This window comes from Dryobates pubescens, chromosome 10 (genome assembly GCF_014839835.1).
Source record: "Dryobates pubescens isolate bDryPub1 chromosome 10, bDryPub1.pri, whole genome shotgun sequence".
Taxonomy (NCBI): Eukaryota; Metazoa; Chordata; class Aves; order Piciformes; family Picidae; genus Dryobates; species Dryobates pubescens.
The window spans coordinates 38679383-38702013 of NC_071621.1; the positions used below are offsets into that span (position 1 = coordinate 38679383).

Below are 22631 nucleotides of genomic sequence, written 5' to 3' on the forward strand. Positions count from 1 at the left end.
TTTAGATTAACTAAATATATTAGATATGAAGATAATTTAGGAATGTCTATGAATTTCAATAATTAAATTGGAAAAGGTCTAAAAGAATTCACTGAAACTATACAAGAAAGATAAAACTGATTCAAAATCAGTCTCCAAGGAACTTTCATTTCTGAGACTCCTTAAACCAGAGTATGTTGAATGATGATCACTCAGAACAAAGAAACAGATGATGGAAGCACCACACAATTTAGACAGATGCTGTTACGTACTTATTTTCAAGCCTCCAGAGATCCTTCTCGCCACAATAAAGCCATATAGGCCAAAGTCTATAGGGGCCAGTATACAAATATTGGCCAGCACCAATGTCTCATTTTGCAGGCAAATTACTATGCTTTGAACCACCTGCAAGTCCATTGATAGCTGTTGTTGACTTCCACAGGGGTGAGTCTGTCATCCAGCTCCTGCTAGGAAGCAAAGTAACTCAGAAGATGGAGAGAAAAAGTAAACATGATTCCAAACTCAGCAAGAATAAGAAACTTCTGTCTTGCACATGCATGAAATCACAACCAGCTGTTTAACTGTGCCCTGTACCAGCACAAGGCCGTGGCAGCCACAGCCTCTCAGAGAACACCATCCAGATCTACAACAGTCTGTTGGTAAGTTTAGGATCATATTTGCATTTCTTTCCACCCCCTGGCATCAGCATTTGTGAATAAATAGACTTCTGTGGTGCAATAGCATGGAAAAACGTTGACTTAGATGGAAAATATTATTGTTCAGTCAGGGATGTCTAATACTAGCTGAGATCTCAGTTGATAAGATGATGGGATTTTGGTTTCTTTGGGGTTGTTTTTTTGTTATTGTTTTCTTCCCCCCTCCTTTTTTTTTTTTTTTTTTATTGTATCTCCTCCCTTCAGTGAGATTTTGATTATTTTCTGTCTTGCCAAGTCCATGGCATAGATTACTTCTTAAAGACAAACATGCCAACACATTGCAGAATACTCTTTCCAGCTTTTGGAGAAACAGGACTGCAAAAAATGTTGGGCACTAAAAGCTGGAAAAGGCATAAAGAACGGGGGAGGTAAAACGTAGCAGCCAAAATAGAAGTGAGAAATGTAACCAGAACACCAGGAAAGAGAGGAAGAAAGTTTTCTGAGTGAACTTCAGTAAATTAGGAAAAGGATCTCAAGAACTCCTTTTACTTTTGGAGAGTTCACACCATCATTTAGATGACCACTGACAAAAATCTGAGCAAATCACTTGATTTGATTCTTTGCTCTGGAAAGCTCAAAAAATTAGAATAAGTTGTTGTAGATCAGGATGCAGAAGTTTGTAAGAAATTTTCAGGCAACCTGCCTTGGGACTGATCCAAGCCAAAGCCATCAGTAACTCATTTACCTTTCTTAACCTTCACACACAACAGACAACGCCAAGGAATAAATCCTGTTAATATGCAATGTTCTGTACACATGAAGGAGGTGTAAGCAAGTAAAATTTTACAAAGAAATACAGGAAACATTATAAGGTAGCTGAGAAAGACACAAGCTATAGGCTCCCATGCTTCAAAAGCCTTGAGAAATATTAGATGACAATCATAAAATATATACATATAAACGCAAGAGGCAAATTAATCTAGCACATTGCACAGTGGGAGAATAGACAGGGAATATGTGGCCCTGTACAATCCAGAAAGTTCTCAGCATCTCAGGCCACTCATATCTGCAATAGGACTTTAAAAGAACTATCAAGAAAAGGCAACCTATGGCTTATGCAACCTTGAGGAAACATAAGGCACTATGTATGTGACACAGTGTAATGAGCACTCACAACAAACAAAAGGGTTAAAAATAACAGCTCCTGAATGTACACATGGCACATAAACCCATCTTCTGTCCTGCTAGGGAAAACAAATGGATGAAAAAAAACACGGTTTCATCATTTAAGGGATCATCAGGCACGTTTACTTCAGCTTTTAGGAACCACATCAGCATACTGAGGAGACCATGACAGTCTGTGAAGATTAATCTTGGGCCACTGGAGAGGTGCCTTCAACAAGCGATATTTAAAGTTAAGGTTGAATTCTGAGTTGCCCTCACCCTCCTGTAACTGTAAAAATACGTGCAACATTCCTAAATTAGCTGTAGCCTCGAAGAATTCTTTGCACAGACTGCTTTCCTGCAAAACACAAACTTGGGAAGAGTTTAGTTCTGAAGTAATGTTATTCTAGATCTTGATTCTGTTAGTAGACAAGAAATGGGGCAGATACTCTGTTAGAAGAACTGTTATGCAAGTACAACAGCAAAGTTCACAGAACAAGGCAATCGTATACTCAGGTATATTAAGAGGAAACCAAGCATCCAAATGCCAAGGGAAACTGGACTAGAGTGAGAGGGAGGCAGCTCTGCCCTGAATGGTGTTAAGATGCAGTTGCACAAAAGGCCAGTGCAAAAGGCAATGATGAAGTGGCAGAAGCTGCACCCATCCCACAGATGGCTGCCTGATGCACTGGTACCTCCCACAAAATCTATGAGTTTCCTCACCATCTACTTTCAGTGCTTAGAAGTTCCAGTGATTTTTTTTTTCCACTATATAATTTGTTTGTTTGTTTTGTTGTTGGTTTTGTTATAAATAGAGACAATACTTCTTGTCCTCCAGAAGTGGATACGGAAAGCAAACTACTTTTATTCCCATTATAGCCTCTTCTACATTGTGTGACTTGTCATGTTCCTCCCCTGCTCAGTCTCCTATTTCGCAGTCTCAACAGTTCCACCTCCTGCAACTTTTGTACATGGTTTACATTTCCAAAGCCTCTTACTCTTTTATTGGAATAATAACAAAGAAATAAAATCTTAAATCACAAACTCTAAATGCCAGCTGAAGAAGTGGTAATGCCACAGAATACTGACTGGTGCATGAAGCTGGACAGAAGTGTCCAGGAAAGGGATGACAATGAAGAGTGTTTGGATTTGATTGTTTGTTTGTTTGTTTTTAATGAAGCAGACTTTTTTCTCATTTACTGTAAAGAAAATTGGTTCCATAAGCAAAAATTTAGTTCTCAGTGATGATTAGCTGCAACATAAATTTGTTGTCTAAGTATCTTCACACTTGATCTTGCAACATGTCGCCTTCTATTCTGTTAAACTGCTGCCTTTGTGTTTTTTCTTTTGGCTTGTTTTGGTTTTGTTTTGTTTTAGTTTTCAATATATTCCTTTAAACTAGGTTAACTAAACTTACTCTAGGAATAGGATAATTATACAAAGATCAGTTAGTGGCCAGTGCAGCATAACATCACAAATATTTCTCCAGCATTCCTGCTTATCAGAAAGCATCTTGAAAACTAAACTGCATTCCCGCTTTAGTGCCCCCAGAGGGGCATATCTGACCCCTGCAGTCCCTCAGATACCCCTCTACTCATCCCTTCCTGTAAACTACAATTTTATCCTGACAAAATACTTAGTAGTTGGTGTATAATCAGTTCATTTTATGCATCACGCTTTAGCGCAGAAGGAAGAGTCCCCACTGATTTCTTCTTTATCAGCAGCTCACCTGGGACCTGGATTCTTCCTACCACACCCCTCTGTTCAAGGACCACAGAAGGATCTTAGCAACTGCTGGTTATCAGCTGCTCATCCCACCAGGGTCACTCCTTTTTCACAGTCTGATCTTTTTTTTCATAGCAATGTTGAAGGTAATTTGGGGCCTTTCCGTCTGTGATCTTTTCTCAAATTTTGTGGCCTGGCTACACAGACTGTTCGTGCCTCAGACACCACAGCAAGCAGATTCCAGGGCCTTGGGACTCTTCCTAAAACTACAGAGACCCTACACAAATTCAGAAAGAAAGAAGGTGGGAAGGAAAAAATATGCTTATAATGCAAGACACCGTTGCTACTTCTGAATGCAATATGCATGTAACGGGGGAGAGGATGAACAGCTGTCTTTTGTGTCTGCATCAACACTGCGGTTGCCTCCAGTTCTGGTGACTCACAGTACAGTATTTTTTATAACATTTCCCCCCCACAAAAATAACAAAGTAATGAATTTATAGCACTCATAAAACACACAACATCAGCTCTCATAAATATCTCAGATAAGGAGATACTTTTCCCACTAAAATTTATACGAGAGACTGAGACATTGTCCAACTGAGACAAGTGAGCTAGTGTGATCACCCTATGTTCCTTCAGTGGGAAGAGAGAAGATAACAGCTGTCAAGAAGACAATGCAGATGTTGTGGATCTCTCTCTCATGACCAAAGCAGCCCTCCAGGACAACAAGCTGAAAACCCTCCTTAGGTAAGGCAACTTAAATGGGACAGATCTGCATTAAACAGCTGACAAATACCAGAATAGTGGTAGAGCTGGAAAAATAATAGAAATGTCACTATTCCCAGTCCTGCGCCCATTTAGCATTGCAGACTGCATTAATACAACTAAGACTTGCTCTGTATAATGTCCTTTTTGTGTGCAAAGTATCTCCCCGTTTCTCACAGAGGAAACAATGTCTGGCTGAAAAATGATTACTGCCATAAAAGCAGCTCCATCTTTAAATCAAAGCTTTCTGGTGAAAGCTGGCAAAGTTCAGATAGTGATTTTCTACAACTTGTTTAACTCTTGGAAAACTAAAAATGTTCTTTCCACAGTCTGTAAACATAGCCTACAGCTTTGCACTGCTCCCATTTAATTCACTGTCAAAACTGAGAGGTTGTTAAACAAAATTTAAGAGAAGCATGTAGCCTTGTAGCCGTGTATTTCAGCAACTGGAAGGACAAATATCCTGTAAAAGTGAAACAAAGATCTCCAATACGTGCTGGATTTCCCACCGTAAGGATCCTACAAATCAGTAAGATTTTGGGGCACAAAACGTTGTGATCCTGAATTTAAATCTTGACACCTGAGAAGAAGCTGCAAGTTTTAAAGAGATTTAGGGCATGAAGAATCCAAATGCATTATTGGAGCTAGCTTTGCCTGGTCCTTCGTGAGCTTTGCTTTAAAAGCTCTTGCTGAGTTGTTTTAGACTTCAACAGAACCAGCCACATAAAGGTAGCATTACCACTACAAAAAGCTAGCATTTCATAAAGTCTATCTGTCAGTTTCTTCTAAAAGGCACAGAATTAGTCCACACGGGATGAGATTGACTTTTTAATTCTTGGCACTGATGTGCTTAATAAAATATGTCCTTGAAAGCATTTCTTTGTATAAGAGCTATGATGAAGAAATCTATTCCATGACAAAACAGAATCCACATGCCTTTATAAATGGGCTACAAGGTAAGCCAAGATGATATTGATAACAGATCAGAGGTTTCACTTAGATGGAGATGCAACTCCTCTCACTCTCAGAGACAGAAAGTGGGATGAGTGAAACATAAATCTCAACATTCAAGTATCTTTCACTGCCCAGACACTGCTAGATGTGTAAAGATGATGACAGGGTTAGTCTAGAAGCACATGTGCAGCCAGGCATCTAGATGTGGGGGTTCTTGTCATCTCTGCATGAATCACAAGCAGGGCCCCAAAACTGGAATCTGGTCTCTTTCACAGAGAGGCATGGATTTAATTAGTTCTTTCCATCACTGTAAAAGACATGAATGAATTACAGTAACATTTTATGCCCTATTCTGTAGAAAAATCAAAAATATATACGATTACAGAACTAAATATAGTTCCTTACAGTTAACAGAAATTAACTCAGCTAAGGATCTCAGGGAGGGAGAGGGAGAAGACATCTGAAAACACACAATCTGCCTTAATTTCGTAACCCGACTTCCCTTCTTCTATATGGTAGTACTATTTTTCTTTGAAATGAAGCTTTCCTCAAGCAGTTCCATAAATTTGTTATATTTGTATTCTAACATGTCCTAGTCTGTGAAAGTAAAGAAAAAGTACCTGAAAATAAGGGATTTATTTACTTCTCAGATTTATTCCCACATTGTCCCTAAATGGCACTCCAGAATGAAGTGAGAAAACAAAATCCTTTCACTCCAGTAAATCAGACAAGTGCAATCACATATGGACACAAACATGATCAGAACCAGGAGCAAGCCCTTTCTTCCAGCATCCATAAATCAACACTTCCTCTAAGTTTTCTGGTTTTTATTATTAATAAAACTGTGGGAGTTTTTCCTGACTGAACAGGCCTAGAATTTTAAAAACAACATGGCAGACACTGTCTCAAGCAGTGAACTAAGTGTAAATCAGGTCCAAAGCTGTATTAAATTTTAAGATCAGCACTGGACGTAAGAGCTCTTTCAAAGGCAAATTCCCAAAATGCAGTCAGTGTTCTTTGGAAAGACCCAGAATGCATCAATGCCAAAGAAAGCAGTGTTTGTGTCAACATCCAGTGATAAATAACAGGCTATTTTAGAACTAGGGTTTTCAGGTTTCTCTTTCTCAGTACTGATTTTAGAATATTTTGATTAAATCCAAAATAGCAACACATAAAAAAAACACTGAAAGACAGAGAGGTAATCCTGTCCTTAATGCTACTGCTGAAATACATACTTTTGCACAGCCTAGAAGAGAGTATCCCATTTGAGATTTCTACAGATGGTAGGGGTGGGAAAGATAACAGACTTGAATTCTAGAAAGGGAAAATAATCATCAACAGAATACGAAAAGAGAAACGTAGTGTTGTCAAAAGCATAAGGTAAATAAATGAGGGGGGTGGGGGGAGGAAACAAAACAAACAACACAACAAACAAGAAGGAAAAATCCTTTCAAGGTCCCTAATATACAAGTATTATGGATTACTTGTAACACTTGTAATTATTTTTTTTAATGTTGGCATTTTTCAAGTTGCCAGCCTGCTTCTGATTACATTCAGAAACTTTAAGCCTATTGCATGAACTAGTGAAATTCAGTCATTCAAAATTATAATAGAGTTGCTGATTCACTAACATTTATAATCCTGCAATTTACATGCTTAAGTACATTTTTAACAATATCCTCTTAATACTCAAGTACATTCACACTGCCAACTTCAGTTTGCTGATCGATGTGACAGTTTAAAATATTTCAAGGAGGGTCTCCTGACTTTCTATTTTAAAACAGTGAAAGTACGCATCCTAATAAACCAGAAGAAATTAAAGGCTCGATGTGCATCCGACTGACCCAAACACTGTTGAAAAAAGACAGTAAACCCAGACATTTTTAAGGCCAGAAGGGACTGCTATGATTCTCAATCAAACATCCTGCACAAAGGAGCCCATAAGATTTCACCCAAGCAAAATCCTGCAGCAATATTTTGACACCGAATTACAGCTAACAGTCCAGCACAGAAACATTCTGAGTGTAAATCACCTAACTGAGGATAAAAACTTAAATTGCAAAAAGACAGTCTTAATTTTCCTTCTGGAAACAGGTAGAGTGCACAAACCTCACCAGTGCAGCAGGGTGACACGTTGCCAGCACAGCAGGATGAATTATTCAGGGACACAACTCCTCCATACACATTCCCATCTTTACTACACATAATTGTAATTACATGAACGACAGTATGATTCATTAAAATATTGACAATTCATTTCTATGCTGTCATCTGTTAAAATATAATCACAAAATCTCATTTATTGGGTTTCTGTACGAAAGTAATTATAGTAGTCTGTGTGCTTTATCATTACTTACACAGTAAATGTTAACTCGCAACTAATACCAAAGGGCTGTTCCTACAAGGAATAGAATTCATAGCCACACCAACTGTATTCTCTTTTCTGTCATGTAACATTCACTTTTTGCTCCTTCCCCCATGCTTTGGCATCATCAGATCCAGGGACATCTGGAGAGATGAGCCCAATAGAAAAGGTTCACATGACACTTATTCATCAGCATATTCTGAAATTTTTAATCGGTGTTACATTTGTGTGGAACCAAAAATAACCTGGGGTCTGCAAGTGCCTCTTCAGAATAAGACGTTGCCCTCATACATCCCCCAATTCTTCTCTGAACCCTGAAAACCGCAACTTCCACAGCTGCTTCTATACCTGCTCTAATCAGAAAGTTCAGGAGAGAAGGGGCAAATTGTAAGGCTGGTCATCTTTTTGTAAATGCTGCCATACTACAGTCATAAAGATCATGTTTTTATACTGCATTAAAGCATGGAAATCAGAGTCCGTTAAAATCACATTAAAAAAACTTGTTCCAATCACCTTCAAGACACAACTCTCACAACTTTTATTTTATATTGGCCTTGAAACTTTGTTATTTATTTATGCTGCTACTAATGGCTGATGTTTCTCCACCAAACATTCAAAGAATAGATAATAAACCAAACCTACGATTTTAAAATTCATTAGCGTGTCTGAGAGAGGCTTCTCACAAAATTAAATGCCAAGCTTTTTTTTTTGGTGTCTGTTCAAGCTCTCTGTTAACTGATCTTTACAGAATAACTGTCTGAGGCCAAATTTGATGTGACAAGTCTTAAAACACAGCATCAAAACACTTTTAAAAATTATTATTCTAACTGCACAGACTTCTCACCCACCCTCAGCACAAAAGAAAAACTATTTCAATCCCCTATTAAAACATGTTTAATTTGAAATTGAAAGCACTAGACATCAACAATCTAACAAAATGAAGATGCAACATGAGACATGAAGCTTCATAGCCCACCTTTCTTCTTGACTGGCATTCTTCTTCCTACTTCTGAAGCTGGTTGCAAGCACTTATTTACAGGTATTAACGATGTACTACTGGAACACTTTGTGAGGTCAGGAACTATCTATTGCAAAACACTTTTACAGTTCAGTTAGGAAATGCAGCTTCAATCTTCATTCCTATCAATACTTGCTGTTTCCTTGTATTGGACTTCCGATGCTTCCCACAAGTAAGAAAGAAAAGAAAAAAAGGAAAAGGGAAAAAATAAAAAGAAGTTTTTGGATTTTTTTAAGAGATCTTTTCAATTTCTTTAAAATATATTTGAATCTATAAAAATACAAGAGAAAATGTCTCTCGGCAATATAAAACCTTAATATAACTCCTCTTCTGGCAGCAAAGTTTGAAAATTAAAAGATTTCATGTAATATAATTAAGGCACAGTCCATCTCTAGGCAGCTGTCTTAATACTCCACCTGTACATGCTCAAAACCAGGACAAAAACGCTCAAATAATCCAAATAAGGAGGAAGACAAAAACAATCCAAAGTGACTCTTTAACTTCTTTCACTTCTTGAATGAATTTTGCTAGCTATGCATTAGGTGACTACACAGCAGACTGAAAAAGTCCTGTTTTCCTCACCAGACAACAGCCTTCCCCTCTTACCCAACAGAAGTCACTGGCCAGTCACTTCCATTTCTATTTATCTGTAAGCCACCCAGTCTTACGGTCTTTAATGTCCCTCTGATCCTCCCATGTATTAAGAGAGGATTGAAAACGAGGAAAGCAATCCCTTGACCTGGAATTATTAAAGTGACAGTGCTGCTCACTGGGCACTTTGGCAGATTGCTTTATACTGGAGTTCATTTAATTCATGCCATTTCTTCCCTTGCACAGCAGCCACCTCATGAAAGAGGAATAAGAAGGGTTAGGAGAAGAGCTTCACAAAAGGTTCATTTTCAGAGATAATGAAGTATTAATGAAATAAAAAGCAAGGCATGAAATCAGTCCAGAGTTTCCCCACTCAGAAGCGCAGCTGGTTGGCTTCAGTATGAGCCTCTCTCTCGCTCCCCTTTTCTGGAAAAACAAAAAGAGAGAAACAGAAACGGGATAGATTTTCCTCATCTAGCTACAGTACAAAAAAGGTAGACTTCCCTTCGCGGCATGAGGAGCTGTGATGCACATAAAAGAGCTCTGCATTGCATCTTCTTTAGGAGATAGAAACTGTTATTTGTGAAGAGAGTGGCTCTGGTTTGATCTTTAATGTTCACAATTGGGATCTGTCTGTCCCCCCCCTTCCCTCCATCGAGGGACCTCACCTCCACCCTTGCTTCTCCTGGTCCAAAAGGGACCGTCCGTTGCTTTCTGAAGCGGGACACAGCAGAAAAGGTTAATTTGGTTGGTGGAGGAATGGGATGGGGTGCAGGTGAACTGGAGGAGTCGGGCTAGGTTTAAAGAAAAGGCCGATTTCCCCCGGGTTGCTGAGGGACAGGCGAGAGGCAGGAGCTGAGGTGATGAGGAAGGGGATGGAGGTGGGGTGAAGCCAGACGCAACCGGGGCGAAGGGGGCTAGATGGGGGCAGGAGAGAGAGCACGAAGAAGCTGGAGGAGAAGGAAGAGGGCGGCAAGGGAGGAGCGGGGCGGAAGATGCAAGGGCTGACGTAGAGCAAAGAGGGAAAGGAGCGCAGAGCTGAGGGGAGGGGGCCGCGGGCAGCGCCCGGAGTGGGGTGCTGAGGCCTGGGTGAGGGGAGGGGGTCAGCGGGTTACCCCGAGGACTGGGCCTCCCCCCATCGAAGGCTTCCTGCTCCGTTAGGGGGAGTCCCCGCGTCCCGGCCGCCGGCTCTCGATCCCCGCTCAGCCCCGTCGCCATGGAGGAGCCGCCGCCATCCGCCGCCCCTAGCAACGAGCACCGGGCCGGCAATGACCCCTGCCCGCCGGCTTGGATCCAATCGGAAGCCTCCATGCTGGGCTGGTGGAGAACGCCCAATCAAAGGTGTCTTCTGGAGCTCTTGGGTCATGTGAGTGGGTAAGATGGCAGCTTCCACAAGAGGGGCGTGAGATCGGAGGAGCCGCGTTGTAGGTGGCGGCGCTTTCTCGGTGGGATCAGGTCGGTAAGGACGGGAGCGGGGGGGGGGGGGGTGGTGTCAGTCGGGCACAGTTCAAGGTCGTGCAGGTCGGAGTCCGGCCCTGGCAGGAAGGCAGTGAGGGTGAACGTGGTGCGGGGACGGCTCCGAGGGGGTTAGCGGCGATCGGTGACGGCTGCTAAGGGCTCTTGGCGGGGTCTAAAACCCGGTATGAGGAGAGTAGCAGGCTCCCAGTATGAGAGCGTATGCCCAGAACTGGGCCCCGGGAAGTATGGGAACATCCAGCTGCCTTCCAGTGGCACGCAGGGGGACAGGGAGGGCAGTGTATACGTCATGGTACTTAATGCTCCGTGACATAATGTCTGTGGTTTACCCAAATAACAGGTTTGGACATCCTCACAAGAGGCCTCAAGGCAGGCACCGACCCTGCTGATTTTAGGTGAGGTCCTGCCCGCTTGTCCTGCATCCTGCAAAGCCCGAATCAAAGCAAGCACAGTCCTGAAGATAGGCCTCAGTCTTCTAGTTCTAGAAGAAACTTAAGGTAAGTGCAACTAAGAAAGTAAGTCTGGGAAATCTTCTGCCAGGAAAAAGTATCTAGAAAAATCATTGGAAACTCTAAATACTAGGTTGAATTAAGGCTTTTGATACTGTCTCCCATAACATCCTCACAGAAAAGCTCAGGAGATGTGGCATAGATGGTTGGTCTGTGAGGTGGATTGAAAACTGTCTCGACAGCAGAGTTCAGAGGGTTGTCATCAGTGGCACAGAGTCAACTTGGAGGCCAGTGGCCAGTGGTGTTCCCCAGGGATCAGTGCTGGGCCTAGTTTTGTTCAATGTCTTTATCAATGACCGGGGTTAAGGGATTGAGACTACCCTTAGCAAGTTTGCTGATGATACAAAATGGAGGGGGGGGGGGGGTTGGCTGACACCCCATTAGGCTGTGCAGCCATCCAATGTGACCTGGAGGCAAACCTCATGAGGTTCAATAAGAACAAGTGCAGAGTCCTGAATCTGGGGAGGAATAACAGCAGGCACCAGTACAGGTGAGGGGCTTCCCTCCTGGAAAGCAGCCCCATGGAGAAAGACCTTGGCGTGCTGGTGGACAGCAAGTTCTCCATGGGACAGCAATGCGCCCTTGTGGCCAAGAGAGCCAAGGGGATCCTGGGGTGCATCAAGAAAAGTGTGGCCAGCAGGGCCAGGGAGGCTCCTCTCCCTCCCTACTCTGCCCTGGTGAGAACATGCCTGGAATACTGTGTCCAGTTTTGGGCTCCCCAGTTCAAGAAACAGGGACCTGCTGCAGAGAATCCAACAGAGAGCCACAAGGATGATTAGGGGACTTGAGCACCTCCCCTATGGAGAGATTCTGAGAGACCTGGGGCTGTTTAGTCTTGAAAACAGAAGAGTGAGAGAGGATCTCATCAATGAGGATTTCAACTACCTTGACATCTCCTGGAGGGACAACACAGCTAGGTTAGAGTAGAGTATCACAGTATCACTAAGGTTGGAAGAGACCTCGAGGATCATTGAGTCCAACCTGTCACCACAAATCAAGTGCCACGTCCAATCTCCTCTTGAACACCTCCAGGGATGGTGACTCCACCACCTCCCCAGGCAGCCCATTCCAATGACGAATGACTTGCTCGGCGAAGAACTTTCTCCTCACCTCCAGCCTAAACTTCCCCTGGCGCAGCTTGAGACTGTGTCCTCTTGTTCTGGTGCTGGTTGCCTGGGAGAAGAGACCAACCCCTTCCTGGCTACAGCCACCTTTCAGGTAGTTGTAGAGGGCAATGAGGTCACCCCCGAGCCTCCTCTTCTCCAGGCTAAGCAACCCCAGCTCCCTCAGCCTCTCCTCACAGGGCTGTGCTCAAGGCCTCTCCCCAGCCTTGTTGCCCTTCTCTGGACACGTTCAAGTGTCTCAATGTCCTTCTTAAACTGAGGGGCCCAGAACTGGACACAGGACTCAAGGTGTGGCCTAACCAATGCAGAGTACACGGACACAATGACTTCCCTGCTCCTGCTGGCCACACTGTTCCTAATACAGGCCAGGATGCCATTGGCCCTCCTGGCCACCTGGGCACACTGCTGGCTCATGTTTAGGCAGCTGTCGATCAGCACCCCCAGGTCCCTCTCTGTTTGACAGCTCTCAGCCACTCTGACCCCAGCCTGTAGCTCTGCATGGGGTTGCTGTGGCCAAAGTGCAGCACCCGGCACTTGGACTTGTTAAATGCCATGCCATTGGACTCCGCCCATCTGTCCAGTCGGTCAAGATCCCTCTGCAGAGCCTTTCTACCCTCTAACTGACCAACATCTGCTCCTAACTTGGTGTCATCTGCAAATTTGCTGATGACTGACTCAACCCCCTCATCCAGATCATCAACGAAGATGTAAAAGAGCATGGGGCCCAGCAGCGATCCCTGGGGGACGCCACTGCTGCCTGGCTGCCAGCTGGACGTGGCACCATTCACCACCACTCTCTGGGCTCAGCCTCCAGCCAGTTCCTAACCCAGCACAGAGTGCTGCTGTCCAAGCCACGAGCTGACAGCTTAGCCAGCAGTTTACTGTGGGGGACGGTGTCAAAGGCCTTGCTGAAGTCCAGATAGACCACATCCACAGGCCTCCCCTCGTCTGCCAGATGGGTCACCTGATCATAGAAGGAGATCAGGATGGTCAGGCAGGACCTGCCCTTCCTAAATCCATGTTGGCTGGACCTGAGCCCTTGGCCATGCTTCAGGCGCAGTTATTGCCTCCAGGATAATCTGCTCCATCACTTTCCCTGGCACTGAGGTCAGGCTGACTGGCCTGGAGTTTCCGGGCTCCTCCATCTGTCCCTTCTTGTGGATGGGCACCACACTGGCCAGTTTCCAGTCCTCTGGGACCTCTTCAATGAGCCAGGACTGGAGGAAAATGATGGAGAGCAGCTTGGCCAGCTCATCTGCCAGCTCTCTCAGCACCCTAGGATGGATCCCATCCGGTCCCATGGACTTGTGAGTGTCCAAGTGGCTCAGCAGGTCCCGAACTAATTCCTCATGGATTTCCAGGGCATCACACTGCTCCCCAACCCTATTGCCCAGCTCAGGAGGCCACTCGTCCTGGACGATGGAGCAGATCCTTGTGGAGGCACTGCTGAGGCAGAAGAATAACAAAGAGGTGACTGGGCACAATCAGCAAGGCTTCACCAAGGGCAAATCCTGGCTGACAAACCTGGTGGCCTTCTATGACAAGGTCACAATATTAATAGATGAAAGCTGAGCAACTGACATCATTTACCTGGACCTGAGCAAAGCCTTCAACACTGTCCCGTACCACATCCTGGTCTCCAGGCTGGTGCAGGATGGGTTCCATGCAAGGACCATTCAGTGGATACCAAACCGGCTTGATGACTGCACCCAAAGAGTGACTGTCAACGGGTCCTCGTCCCAGTGGAGGCCAGGGACAAGCGCAGTCCCTCAGGGATCAGTCCTGGGACCAGGCTTCTTCAACATCTTTGTCGGTGCGATGGACAGTGGCGTTGAGTGCACCCTCAGCAGGTTTGCTGATGACACCAAGCTGTGTGGGGCAGCAGACAGGCTGGAGGGAAGGGATGCCATCCAGAGGGACCTTGACAGGCTGGAGACGTGGGCACAAGCCAACCTCATGAGGTTCAACAAGACCAAGTGCAAGGTCCTGCAGCTGGGTCAGGGCAATCCCAAGCACCGATATAGGCTGGGCAGGGTCTGGTTTGAGAGCAGCCCTGAAGAAAAGGACCTGAGGGTGCTGGTGGATGAGAAGTTCAACATGAGCCACCACTATGCACTTGCAGCCCAGAAAGCCAACCATATCCTGGGCTGCATCTAGAGGAGCATGGCCAGCAGGTCAAAGGAGGTGATTCTTCCCCTCTACTCTGTGATCACATAGTTCGAAAAGAGTCTGCATGTTTCTTTGATACATACTGGGGCTGTGTAACCTTGATTATGTTTGTTTGTTTGTTCCTTATGATCCAGGACTTCAAGATGACAGGAAGAGAGTTTCTTGAAGTAGATTCTCCACAGCAAAGGCTATTTTTGGAAAGATTTAAGTACATGGAAATCATGCAGAAGATGCTCAATGAGCTTCCTAAAGCAGATCAGTAAGTGCTGATAAAGTAAATGAAGACACATTCATCAAACATTTCAAGTGTTTTGGAGGCTTTTCTTTTCCCTTACTTTTGTATTGCAAATCTTTCTTACAGTTAGAAAAATATGTAATTGTGAAGATACTGCTTATTGTCCAGAACAGAAAACTTGGTTTGTGTTTTTTAAATATGGTTAGTTCACTGTTACCAGTGGTCCTGCTCAGCTGGCTTCTGGAATATGCTTCCCGATGTCTAAGGCTCTGGGATGACTGATCAGCCCTGACTGGTTCTGAGCACTCAGTACAGTCCCGTGCCACAGCTGATACATTTTATAGGAAACTGAAATGTTAGAGAACATAAGGCAGATACTCTTGTGATTCTGCAGGATTCATCTTGTGGCCCACAGGGCTGGCCTGGGGCCATATCTGAGTAAGCATCAACCTGGATTTCATTCTGCACTGCTCCCTCTTTCAGGAAGGCGAGACCAAAGTATGCAGGTGGTGGTGGACAGGTCAGCAAGAGCCACGCAGGCTCGCCATGCAGGCTCACCAGCAGGGCTCTGTGTAGCACAAAACCTGCAGAGCCTGAGAAACAACCTTTTTGTGTTTTTGTGACAATTGCTTTTCACTGCAAAACCTTACTGGACCTGGACCTGACCTGGTTCTGCACAGAGACATTTGCATGCGCATATCATCTTGGGGGTATGTTTTGTATAAATAAGTGTAATGGGAAGCTCCTTTTATTTTGGGGGGGGCGGGGGGGGGGGGCTTTCAACAGAACAAAATTGTTGGCTAAACAAAGTGTCAGTAGTAACACAGAGCCTCCACAAAGGTGCAAAAGAGCAATTCTCAGGCCTTATCCCTCGCATTATAGTTTTTAGTGCAGCTTTTTGTAGGATCTGCACTCACACACTCAACTTACAACACTTGCCCAAAATTGCTGTAGAGCTAAGGGGGCGAGGCAGATGCCTCAGTGGTGGAGGCATCTTAATAGAAGCTGTGGGTGGTGAGGGACTGCTGGACCTTGGAAACAGTGCACTCCCAGGGTGTGTGCCTTTATTTGAAACTGCCCTGGCAGGTCTTACAAGTTTGCACATCCAGAGGGGTGGTCAGTAATGGCCAAACCCAAACAACCCCCACTTCCAAAACCAACAAATCCCTCTAAACAAACAAAAACCCCAAACCCATCCCTGTCCTTCACCCCCATCCTTCCCCCCAGTCCTTCCCTGCATTGTAGTAGTTCTGCACATCAGTAAGCCTGAGCAGATTCTGCTGGTCCTGGGTACTTTAATGTCTATTGTGGCCTCTCAATTACGCTGCTAAATTTTAATCTCGGTGCTCTAGACACATGTATATGCCTGCATGGATTTCATTGCCTGTGATTTTTAAGCATACCAATAGAAAGAAGTGTCTGCTTTGCAGAATCTGTTCTCTGGGGACACTGTGAATAACATCCAGTGTTGGAGCAATGGTAATTTGAAAAGCAAATAGACCCCTTTCCTTTCAAAACCCACATAAGGGTTACTCCTAAAAAAGGGCAAGACAGATATGACCAGTTCTTTTGCTACATAGCATCAGAAATTAATTGTTAGTAGCATACTTTCATGGTTTAAAATCTGGTATGTACCAAGAATGAAAGTATTTTCCTATTAAAAATGAGAAATAATTGGTGTCATCGATGTCAGATGTTTTGAATTTGGGTTTTGCAGAATTAGCACCTACATCTCTGAAGCCTTTTTTTGTATGGTTTCATCAGGGCTTAATGTAGGAGACTCTTAAGTAGGTGGATTTTTTTTTTACAGCATGAAATTTAATTGCTAAGTGGTTAAGAGATTGTCACATTTGATTATTTTGCAAATAAATATGACACTTGGCCTAGCATAAATATTGTGACTAGTTAAACATTTTGTATTCTTTAGGGCTTTAGTGGTAACTCCAACTTACGACACGTTTTCAGAATATACTTATAATAATATTGGCATAGCCTCAGAATCACAGCACCTTCCAGTGAATTGCTTTGCCTAGCAATGGTTCTTATTTCAGGAAGCTTAGATTTGTGGAAAACAAAAGCAAAGAGCTGTTTCCACTAATAACTCTCTGTGCCAGGTATAATGCAAAAGATGAAGCACAGCTTCCTTCTGCGAGTCAAATGAAATCACCACCCACTCATCAGGCTTGTAAAACTGGCATGCTTTCCCATTCCCTCTCCTGTGTTACCTGCTGTGCTGGAATGTATTCAAGTTGGAACTATTTGTCAAGATATTAAATGCTGACTATTTCTGACCAGACTTTGTCCTATTCTGCCTTCACCATATTACAGATTGCAATAGAAGCAGCTGCTCTAAACCATGTTAAAAACATGGTAGATGTTGGAATCCAGTTCTTCTCTTATCAAAACAATCTCCAGTGCTGTAAACCAGTATGTAACCTTTAACTGGCATAACCTCCCGGAGAGGCAGGACCTTCAAATCATGTGTTCCATGCACACAAGAAAGGCTCGCTACTCTTCAGCCTACAGCATGGCTACAAATGACCTACCAACAGCTGCTGAGATCATTACCGCAAGACTGTTGATGTGTTCTGTAAGCTCTTAGGTTGAAACTAAATCCTTACTTTGGGGTAAGCAGGCTAAAAACAAGGCTGGTTACAGGAATTGGCTGTGATTACATATTTTTTAATTTCTTTTGAGAAAACATTTTCCTTAGAAACATGCTGATTAGGAGAGGAAGTTTAAGTTTCCATTAGCCAAAATAAGTTGTAGAAAAGCCTTTTCAGTCTTTTTGTCACCTCATTCTTAAGGTATCTGTAAAGTCAGGCATATAGCAAAGAATGTTCTACTTGTTGCTTTTGAAAGTACTTTGCATTTTACACCAGTGAGCGATATACATCTCTTACCTTACCGTAGGATATCCAGAAGTGAACCGCAGCACTGACTAAACCAAACTATTTTTGCAGTTCTCAGTACATGAAGCAACTTCTCTTCTTTCACAGGAACCTGTGTAACCATGGATCATACTTCCTTGCAGCAAATTCAAGCCTGTGTGGCTTAGCAGCAAATAACTTCTTCAGGAACATCCTGCACGTCCGCAGGGCTGCCATAGCATCTGCTTTGCCAATGGCTGTTATTCCTTTCATTTCAACAGCAGCAGTTTATGAAGTTTTTTTGCGTCAGCCTTTATTTTCAGGTAAAAGCCTCATTATTCCTTGCTTTGGAAAGGGTCTTGCTTTCTCTACACAGTGTAACGCTAGAGATCTTCCTTCCTGCAGAAGGAAACTTCCTTCTTGAATTGTGTGGTTTTGAGAAACCTGAGTTTGTAAAGCAGGGTTTGAAAAAAATGAAATACCTAAAATGCACTGGGCAAGTGAGCTCCTAAAGTTGAGTGGGAAAGGAGGTTTGAAGCTATATTTGTGTCGATAAGAATTTTTGTTGTGCATCACTGAATTTTTTTCCTTGCTTTTTAAATTTTTTTTTTTTCCATTTTTTCACCCAACTGAATGTTGTGGCTGCAACAAAGCATCTAGTTTTTCTCATCTCTGTGATTCCATTTGAAGGTCAACTTTAGAGTGGTAAGTTCTTCATGGGCTGGAATGAGAGTAATTTTTATTTTATTTTTTTCCAAAAGGAAGAATCCTTTCAAAATTTTTCACCCAGCTTGATCAAGCATGTATTTCCATGTTGTTGCATGCAGCTTGTAAATTGATGTGTTTGAGCTATGTGGATGTTGACAGGGAAACATTTTGTCTGTCGTGCAGGTGAGATTAACTGCGAGGTCTGTGCTGTGGTCAGAGGAGGATTAATAGGGGCTGTTGTAGGTGGTTTCTATCCTGTTCTCATGGCTCTCCCCGTGAATGCAAGCCTTGCAGCCAGGTATGTCTTATTAACCTCCAATGAGTGAAATGTTTTTGTTGGTCAAATCTTCAGTTTTTGATTTAGAGTCTGGATTTTTGGTCTATGCATAGCTGTCTTTTTGTAGGCATTTAGGATGTGAAAGAAATTGGATTACCTAATTACAAGGCAAAGTTAGTAAAAGCTGTGCCAGGTGTTCAAGGTGAAACACGATCTGTAAATTGATAGACTGTAAGGTACTTGTGTTCAGCTGGAACCTGACAAGCTACCCATGATGTGGCTGGGCTGTGAAATTGTGGTTGCTGCCCTGCCAAGCTGTGAGGGCTGCTACTTAGTGCTGTTTGGCTGGACTAAGGGGAAGGGACCTTACCATAGGCAGTGCCCAACAGCCAAACTCCTGGGCAGGTCAGGGCACAGCAAGGAGACAGTTGGTGAGACGTCAGGATACAGTCAGGATCATTTATAGCATTGATCCACAGAGCTCAGCACCACCAGGTAAATTTAACTGAGAAGGAGGAGAGAATGAGTATCTATCTAAATATTTTTAATGACTCTAAATATTCAATGTTGACACTTCAATTGGATGGAAACACAAAGTAAATTTCTACCACTGTTTATGTTGTTTAGGTATTCTTCATCTCCCTTGCCAGGGAAAGAAAATCTACTACGCTTCTGGCTCACAGTTTCTCAGCCTGTCTTTAGAAAGATGAGTTTGGGTGTAGTGATACAGGCTCTAACTGGATTGTATCTTGCCACTAAACATCATGGAATATATGTCAAAATAATGGAACGGATGAGCACTGCTGGCAGGGATCCTGAAGAGTTACAAGCATGAAGATAAGCAAGTTTTCAGTTGCCTTGAAAAACAACCTTAATAAACAAAGAGAAACGCTGTTGCTTGCTGGGGTTTTTTAATAGTAAAATTAAGGCTTTGCATTGGCATTCTTCTCAATTCTGAGAACTTGAAAGGCTGAGGGACTTGGGGGATTTTTAGCCTAGAGGAGACTGAAGGGGGATCTTACCAATGCTTATAAACACTTCAAGGGTGGGCATCAGAAGGATGCAGTCAGTGTTTTCAGTGGTGCCCAATGACAGGACAAGAGGTAACAGGCACAAACTTAGGAAGCTTCATGTAAATATGAGAAGGAACTTCTCTGAGGGTCATAGAGCACTGGCTCAGGCTGCCCAGAGAGGTGATAATGTCCCTGTCTTTGGAGTCATTCAAAACCTGCCTGGATGCCATCCTGTGCTTACCTGTTCTGGAAGGGGTGTTGGACTGGATGATCACCAGAGGTCCCTTCCAACCCCTATCATTCTGTGAACGCAGGATAGGTTTTGCATTATGTCGAGCCTAGTGTGTACACTTCCACAACAGCTTTATAAAGACAGGTGCTTTTCTTTGGAAATGGAAAAAAAAAACCCACTACATTTATACTGTCTGCTTAGTGTTTGGCTCTGGAGTGATGCTCCATCTTTTATAAGCTGTATAAATTAGTATTATTGGAAAAGGTGGTGGGTTTTTTCCTTCATAAACTACAGGGCTATTTAATTTTTTAATTTTTTTTTTTTTTTAAGGGAGGAACGTGTCAGGGCAAGGATTTTTAGCATACTCAAAACCTGAGTGTTTCTCTCCAACTTTTCTCCATTCTGCTAGCACAGTATTTCCATCACAGGATTACCCACTTTGGGCTGTTACAAGGGTCACACTATACACTGTAGAGAACACTTACACATATCAATCAAGAGCAATCTTGACTAGTGACCAAAAGAAAAGCCGAGTCAGAAAAACTTTGTCCTTGCAACCAGTTTGCCATGAAAATAGTATTTTCCTGAAGCAGGAAACTGTGTTGAGAGATCTTGAATGGCTGATGCTGTTACTGTGGTATCTCAGCTACCTCTAGATTTTCACATTAGCGGTACAGAGTAATTCCTTTTACATGTCAGATTTGTCTTGACCATTGGTAACTCTATGTTCTACAGAAATAAACTCGGCTAATTTTCCTGCTGCATGAAATATCTGTAGTGTATTCCACAGTCTGAGAACTAAATCAGGGTATTTTTTTTCTGCAGAAACAGTCATCTCAGTCTGCTGTATGGTCTTAACTCCAAGACCTGTACAACTGCTGGTTGACAATCATGCACATTTCAAAATAACTCTAGTGGCCCCTGAGATGCACTTGGAAGTATTTATTAATGAGAATGAGGAATTTAGCACGGAGACTCTTAATTGGCTTGGTTTAAAATGTATCATGGAACAGTTAGGGTTGGAAAGGACCTTGAAGACCATCTAGTTCCAACCCCTGTGCCAGGGGCAGAGCCACTAGATCAGACTGCACAAGGCCTTATCCAACCTGGCCTTAAAACACCTCCAGGGAAGGGGCATCCATAACCATCCTGGGCAACCAGTTTGAGTGTCTCACCACCCTCACTGTAAATAATTTCTTCTTAGTATCTAGTCTGAATCTCCCCTCCTCAAGCGTCAATCCATTCCCTCTTGTCCCAGCACTACAAACCCTTGTAAACAGTCCCTTCCCAGCTTGCTTGTAAGCCACTTTCAGGTACTGGAAGGCTGCTATAAGGTCTCCCCAGAGCCTTCTTTTCTCCAGGCTGAATAGCTCCAACTCTTGCAGCCTGCTCTAGCGGCAGATCCAGCATGACTCAAAAATGTACCAAAGGAGTTTGTATAGCTACTTTTTCCTAAAAGTGCTGTTCATGACTGTAACCATGAGCAGCAACCTGTACAAGGAAGCAGCAAAGACAGACTACCTCTGCAATGGTGGCAATGCCAAGTTAGTTTCACTTTTCTTAATTCAAAGTATTGCTGGATCCTGTGGCCTTCCAGTTCCGCTCTGCAGACATCCCTTCATCACCCTTGCTTTAGAGATTCTCACGGAGGAAGGATTTTACAACAGAGAATTAGGGTATCTCCAGACATCACCAAACTTTAACCTTAACTGACAGAACCACTTCACTGTGACAATAAAAACAGAATAAAGGTAGTATTTGCAATAGTATCTTTAAAAATGAACAGCTCATTGATCAGTGTGAGCATTTAACAAGGTAAGATCTTCGTGCTTTTTGAACTGTAAAGTCAAAACTATCATTTCATGTCTTAATTTTCATTTTGGTATCAAGTGGTAATTATTCTCAAAATAATTAAAATGCACACTCTGGTATTTAATGATCTGACTTGGACAAGTGCCATTTTGTTACATACTAATTTCTTAGGGTAAAAGGTGAGGACTGTATATAACAAGAAAAAAAAAAATCACATTCCTTCATGTTTTTTAGTAAGGTGCAAAGACCAATACTTGTTTCCCGCCTAACAGATGAATACTCAAGTTGTGAGTATGTGTTCTAAGTGTTCAGGGTGGGTCATGTCAGAGGTCAGTTACACACGTCTTGGGTCAGAAAGGTGGTGTGCTTATAAAAAAGGAAGTTTGACAGTTGTACACTACATACTTCTTAAACTGCAGGGGGAAAAAAAAAAAAAAACAGAAAAAAAGTTCTCAAAAGTAAGTTAAGGACTGAAACCGCTTCAAAATTCAGCAGGACACCAAGCTGCTGTTAGTAATTTCCACTAAGCACACGCATAGCATCCTCACAGAAATCTGGAAATGCTCCTTCCATTCCTCATTTCTAATGGGGGCACAACATACCTCCTACAACTCTCAAAGCAGTCAAAGGACACACTTTTACCAGTTCTTGGTCTCCTACCAATGGTAAGAAACTCCCTGCAAATGCTGCCTCCCATTTGGAAATCTGAGTTAAGTGTTGGCTGTATCCTTTCCTCTATTGTTTTAACAGAAACAGGCTGGTCCCAGACTGTGTATCACACATCAAGAACTTCTGTTGCAGTCAGAAGAATGCATAGGGGATGGACTTTTGACTGCTCCAAGTCTGCCTAAAGAATGCAGAGAGGCTGGTTATGAAGAACCAACAGAAACACTAAAAACCCACTAGCTTTATCTTCACTATGTACCATTTCTGATGCTGTATCTCAGCATTGCAATCTATTCCACAGTTCCCTGCAAATGACACCC

General features: G+C 43.1%; 2 protein-coding genes across 2 annotated transcripts in view; one reads left to right on the forward strand and one right to left on the reverse strand.

The window, feature by feature from the left end:
- DLG2 (discs large MAGUK scaffold protein 2) overlaps positions 1–10480 on the reverse strand; it is a 1098948-nt gene extending 1088468 nt beyond the window's left edge. Inside the window, exons 1-2 of the mRNA XM_054164548.1 lie at positions 10336–10480; positions 8588–9646 (exon numbers count right to left, since the gene is read on the reverse strand). Coding sequence (XP_054020523.1) covers positions 8588–8606 — 19 coding nt within the window. The 5' untranslated portion in view covers positions 8607–9646; positions 10336–10480. The remainder of the gene's footprint in view (positions 1–8587; positions 9647–10335) is intronic.
- A 526-nt stretch (positions 10481–11006) lies between these two features.
- LOC104297491 (transmembrane protein 126A) lies at positions 11007–19929 on the forward strand. Its single transcript, XM_009897428.2, has 5 exons — positions 11007–11193; positions 14633–14757; positions 17733–17926; positions 18495–18609; positions 19216–19929. Exons 2-5 carry the CDS (start codon positions 14642–14644, stop codon positions 19421–19423), a joined length of 633 nt encoding a protein of 210 aa, XP_009895730.1. The 5' UTR covers positions 11007–11193; positions 14633–14641; the 3' UTR covers positions 19424–19929.
- The last annotated feature ends 2702 nt before the right edge of the window (positions 19930–22631 follow it).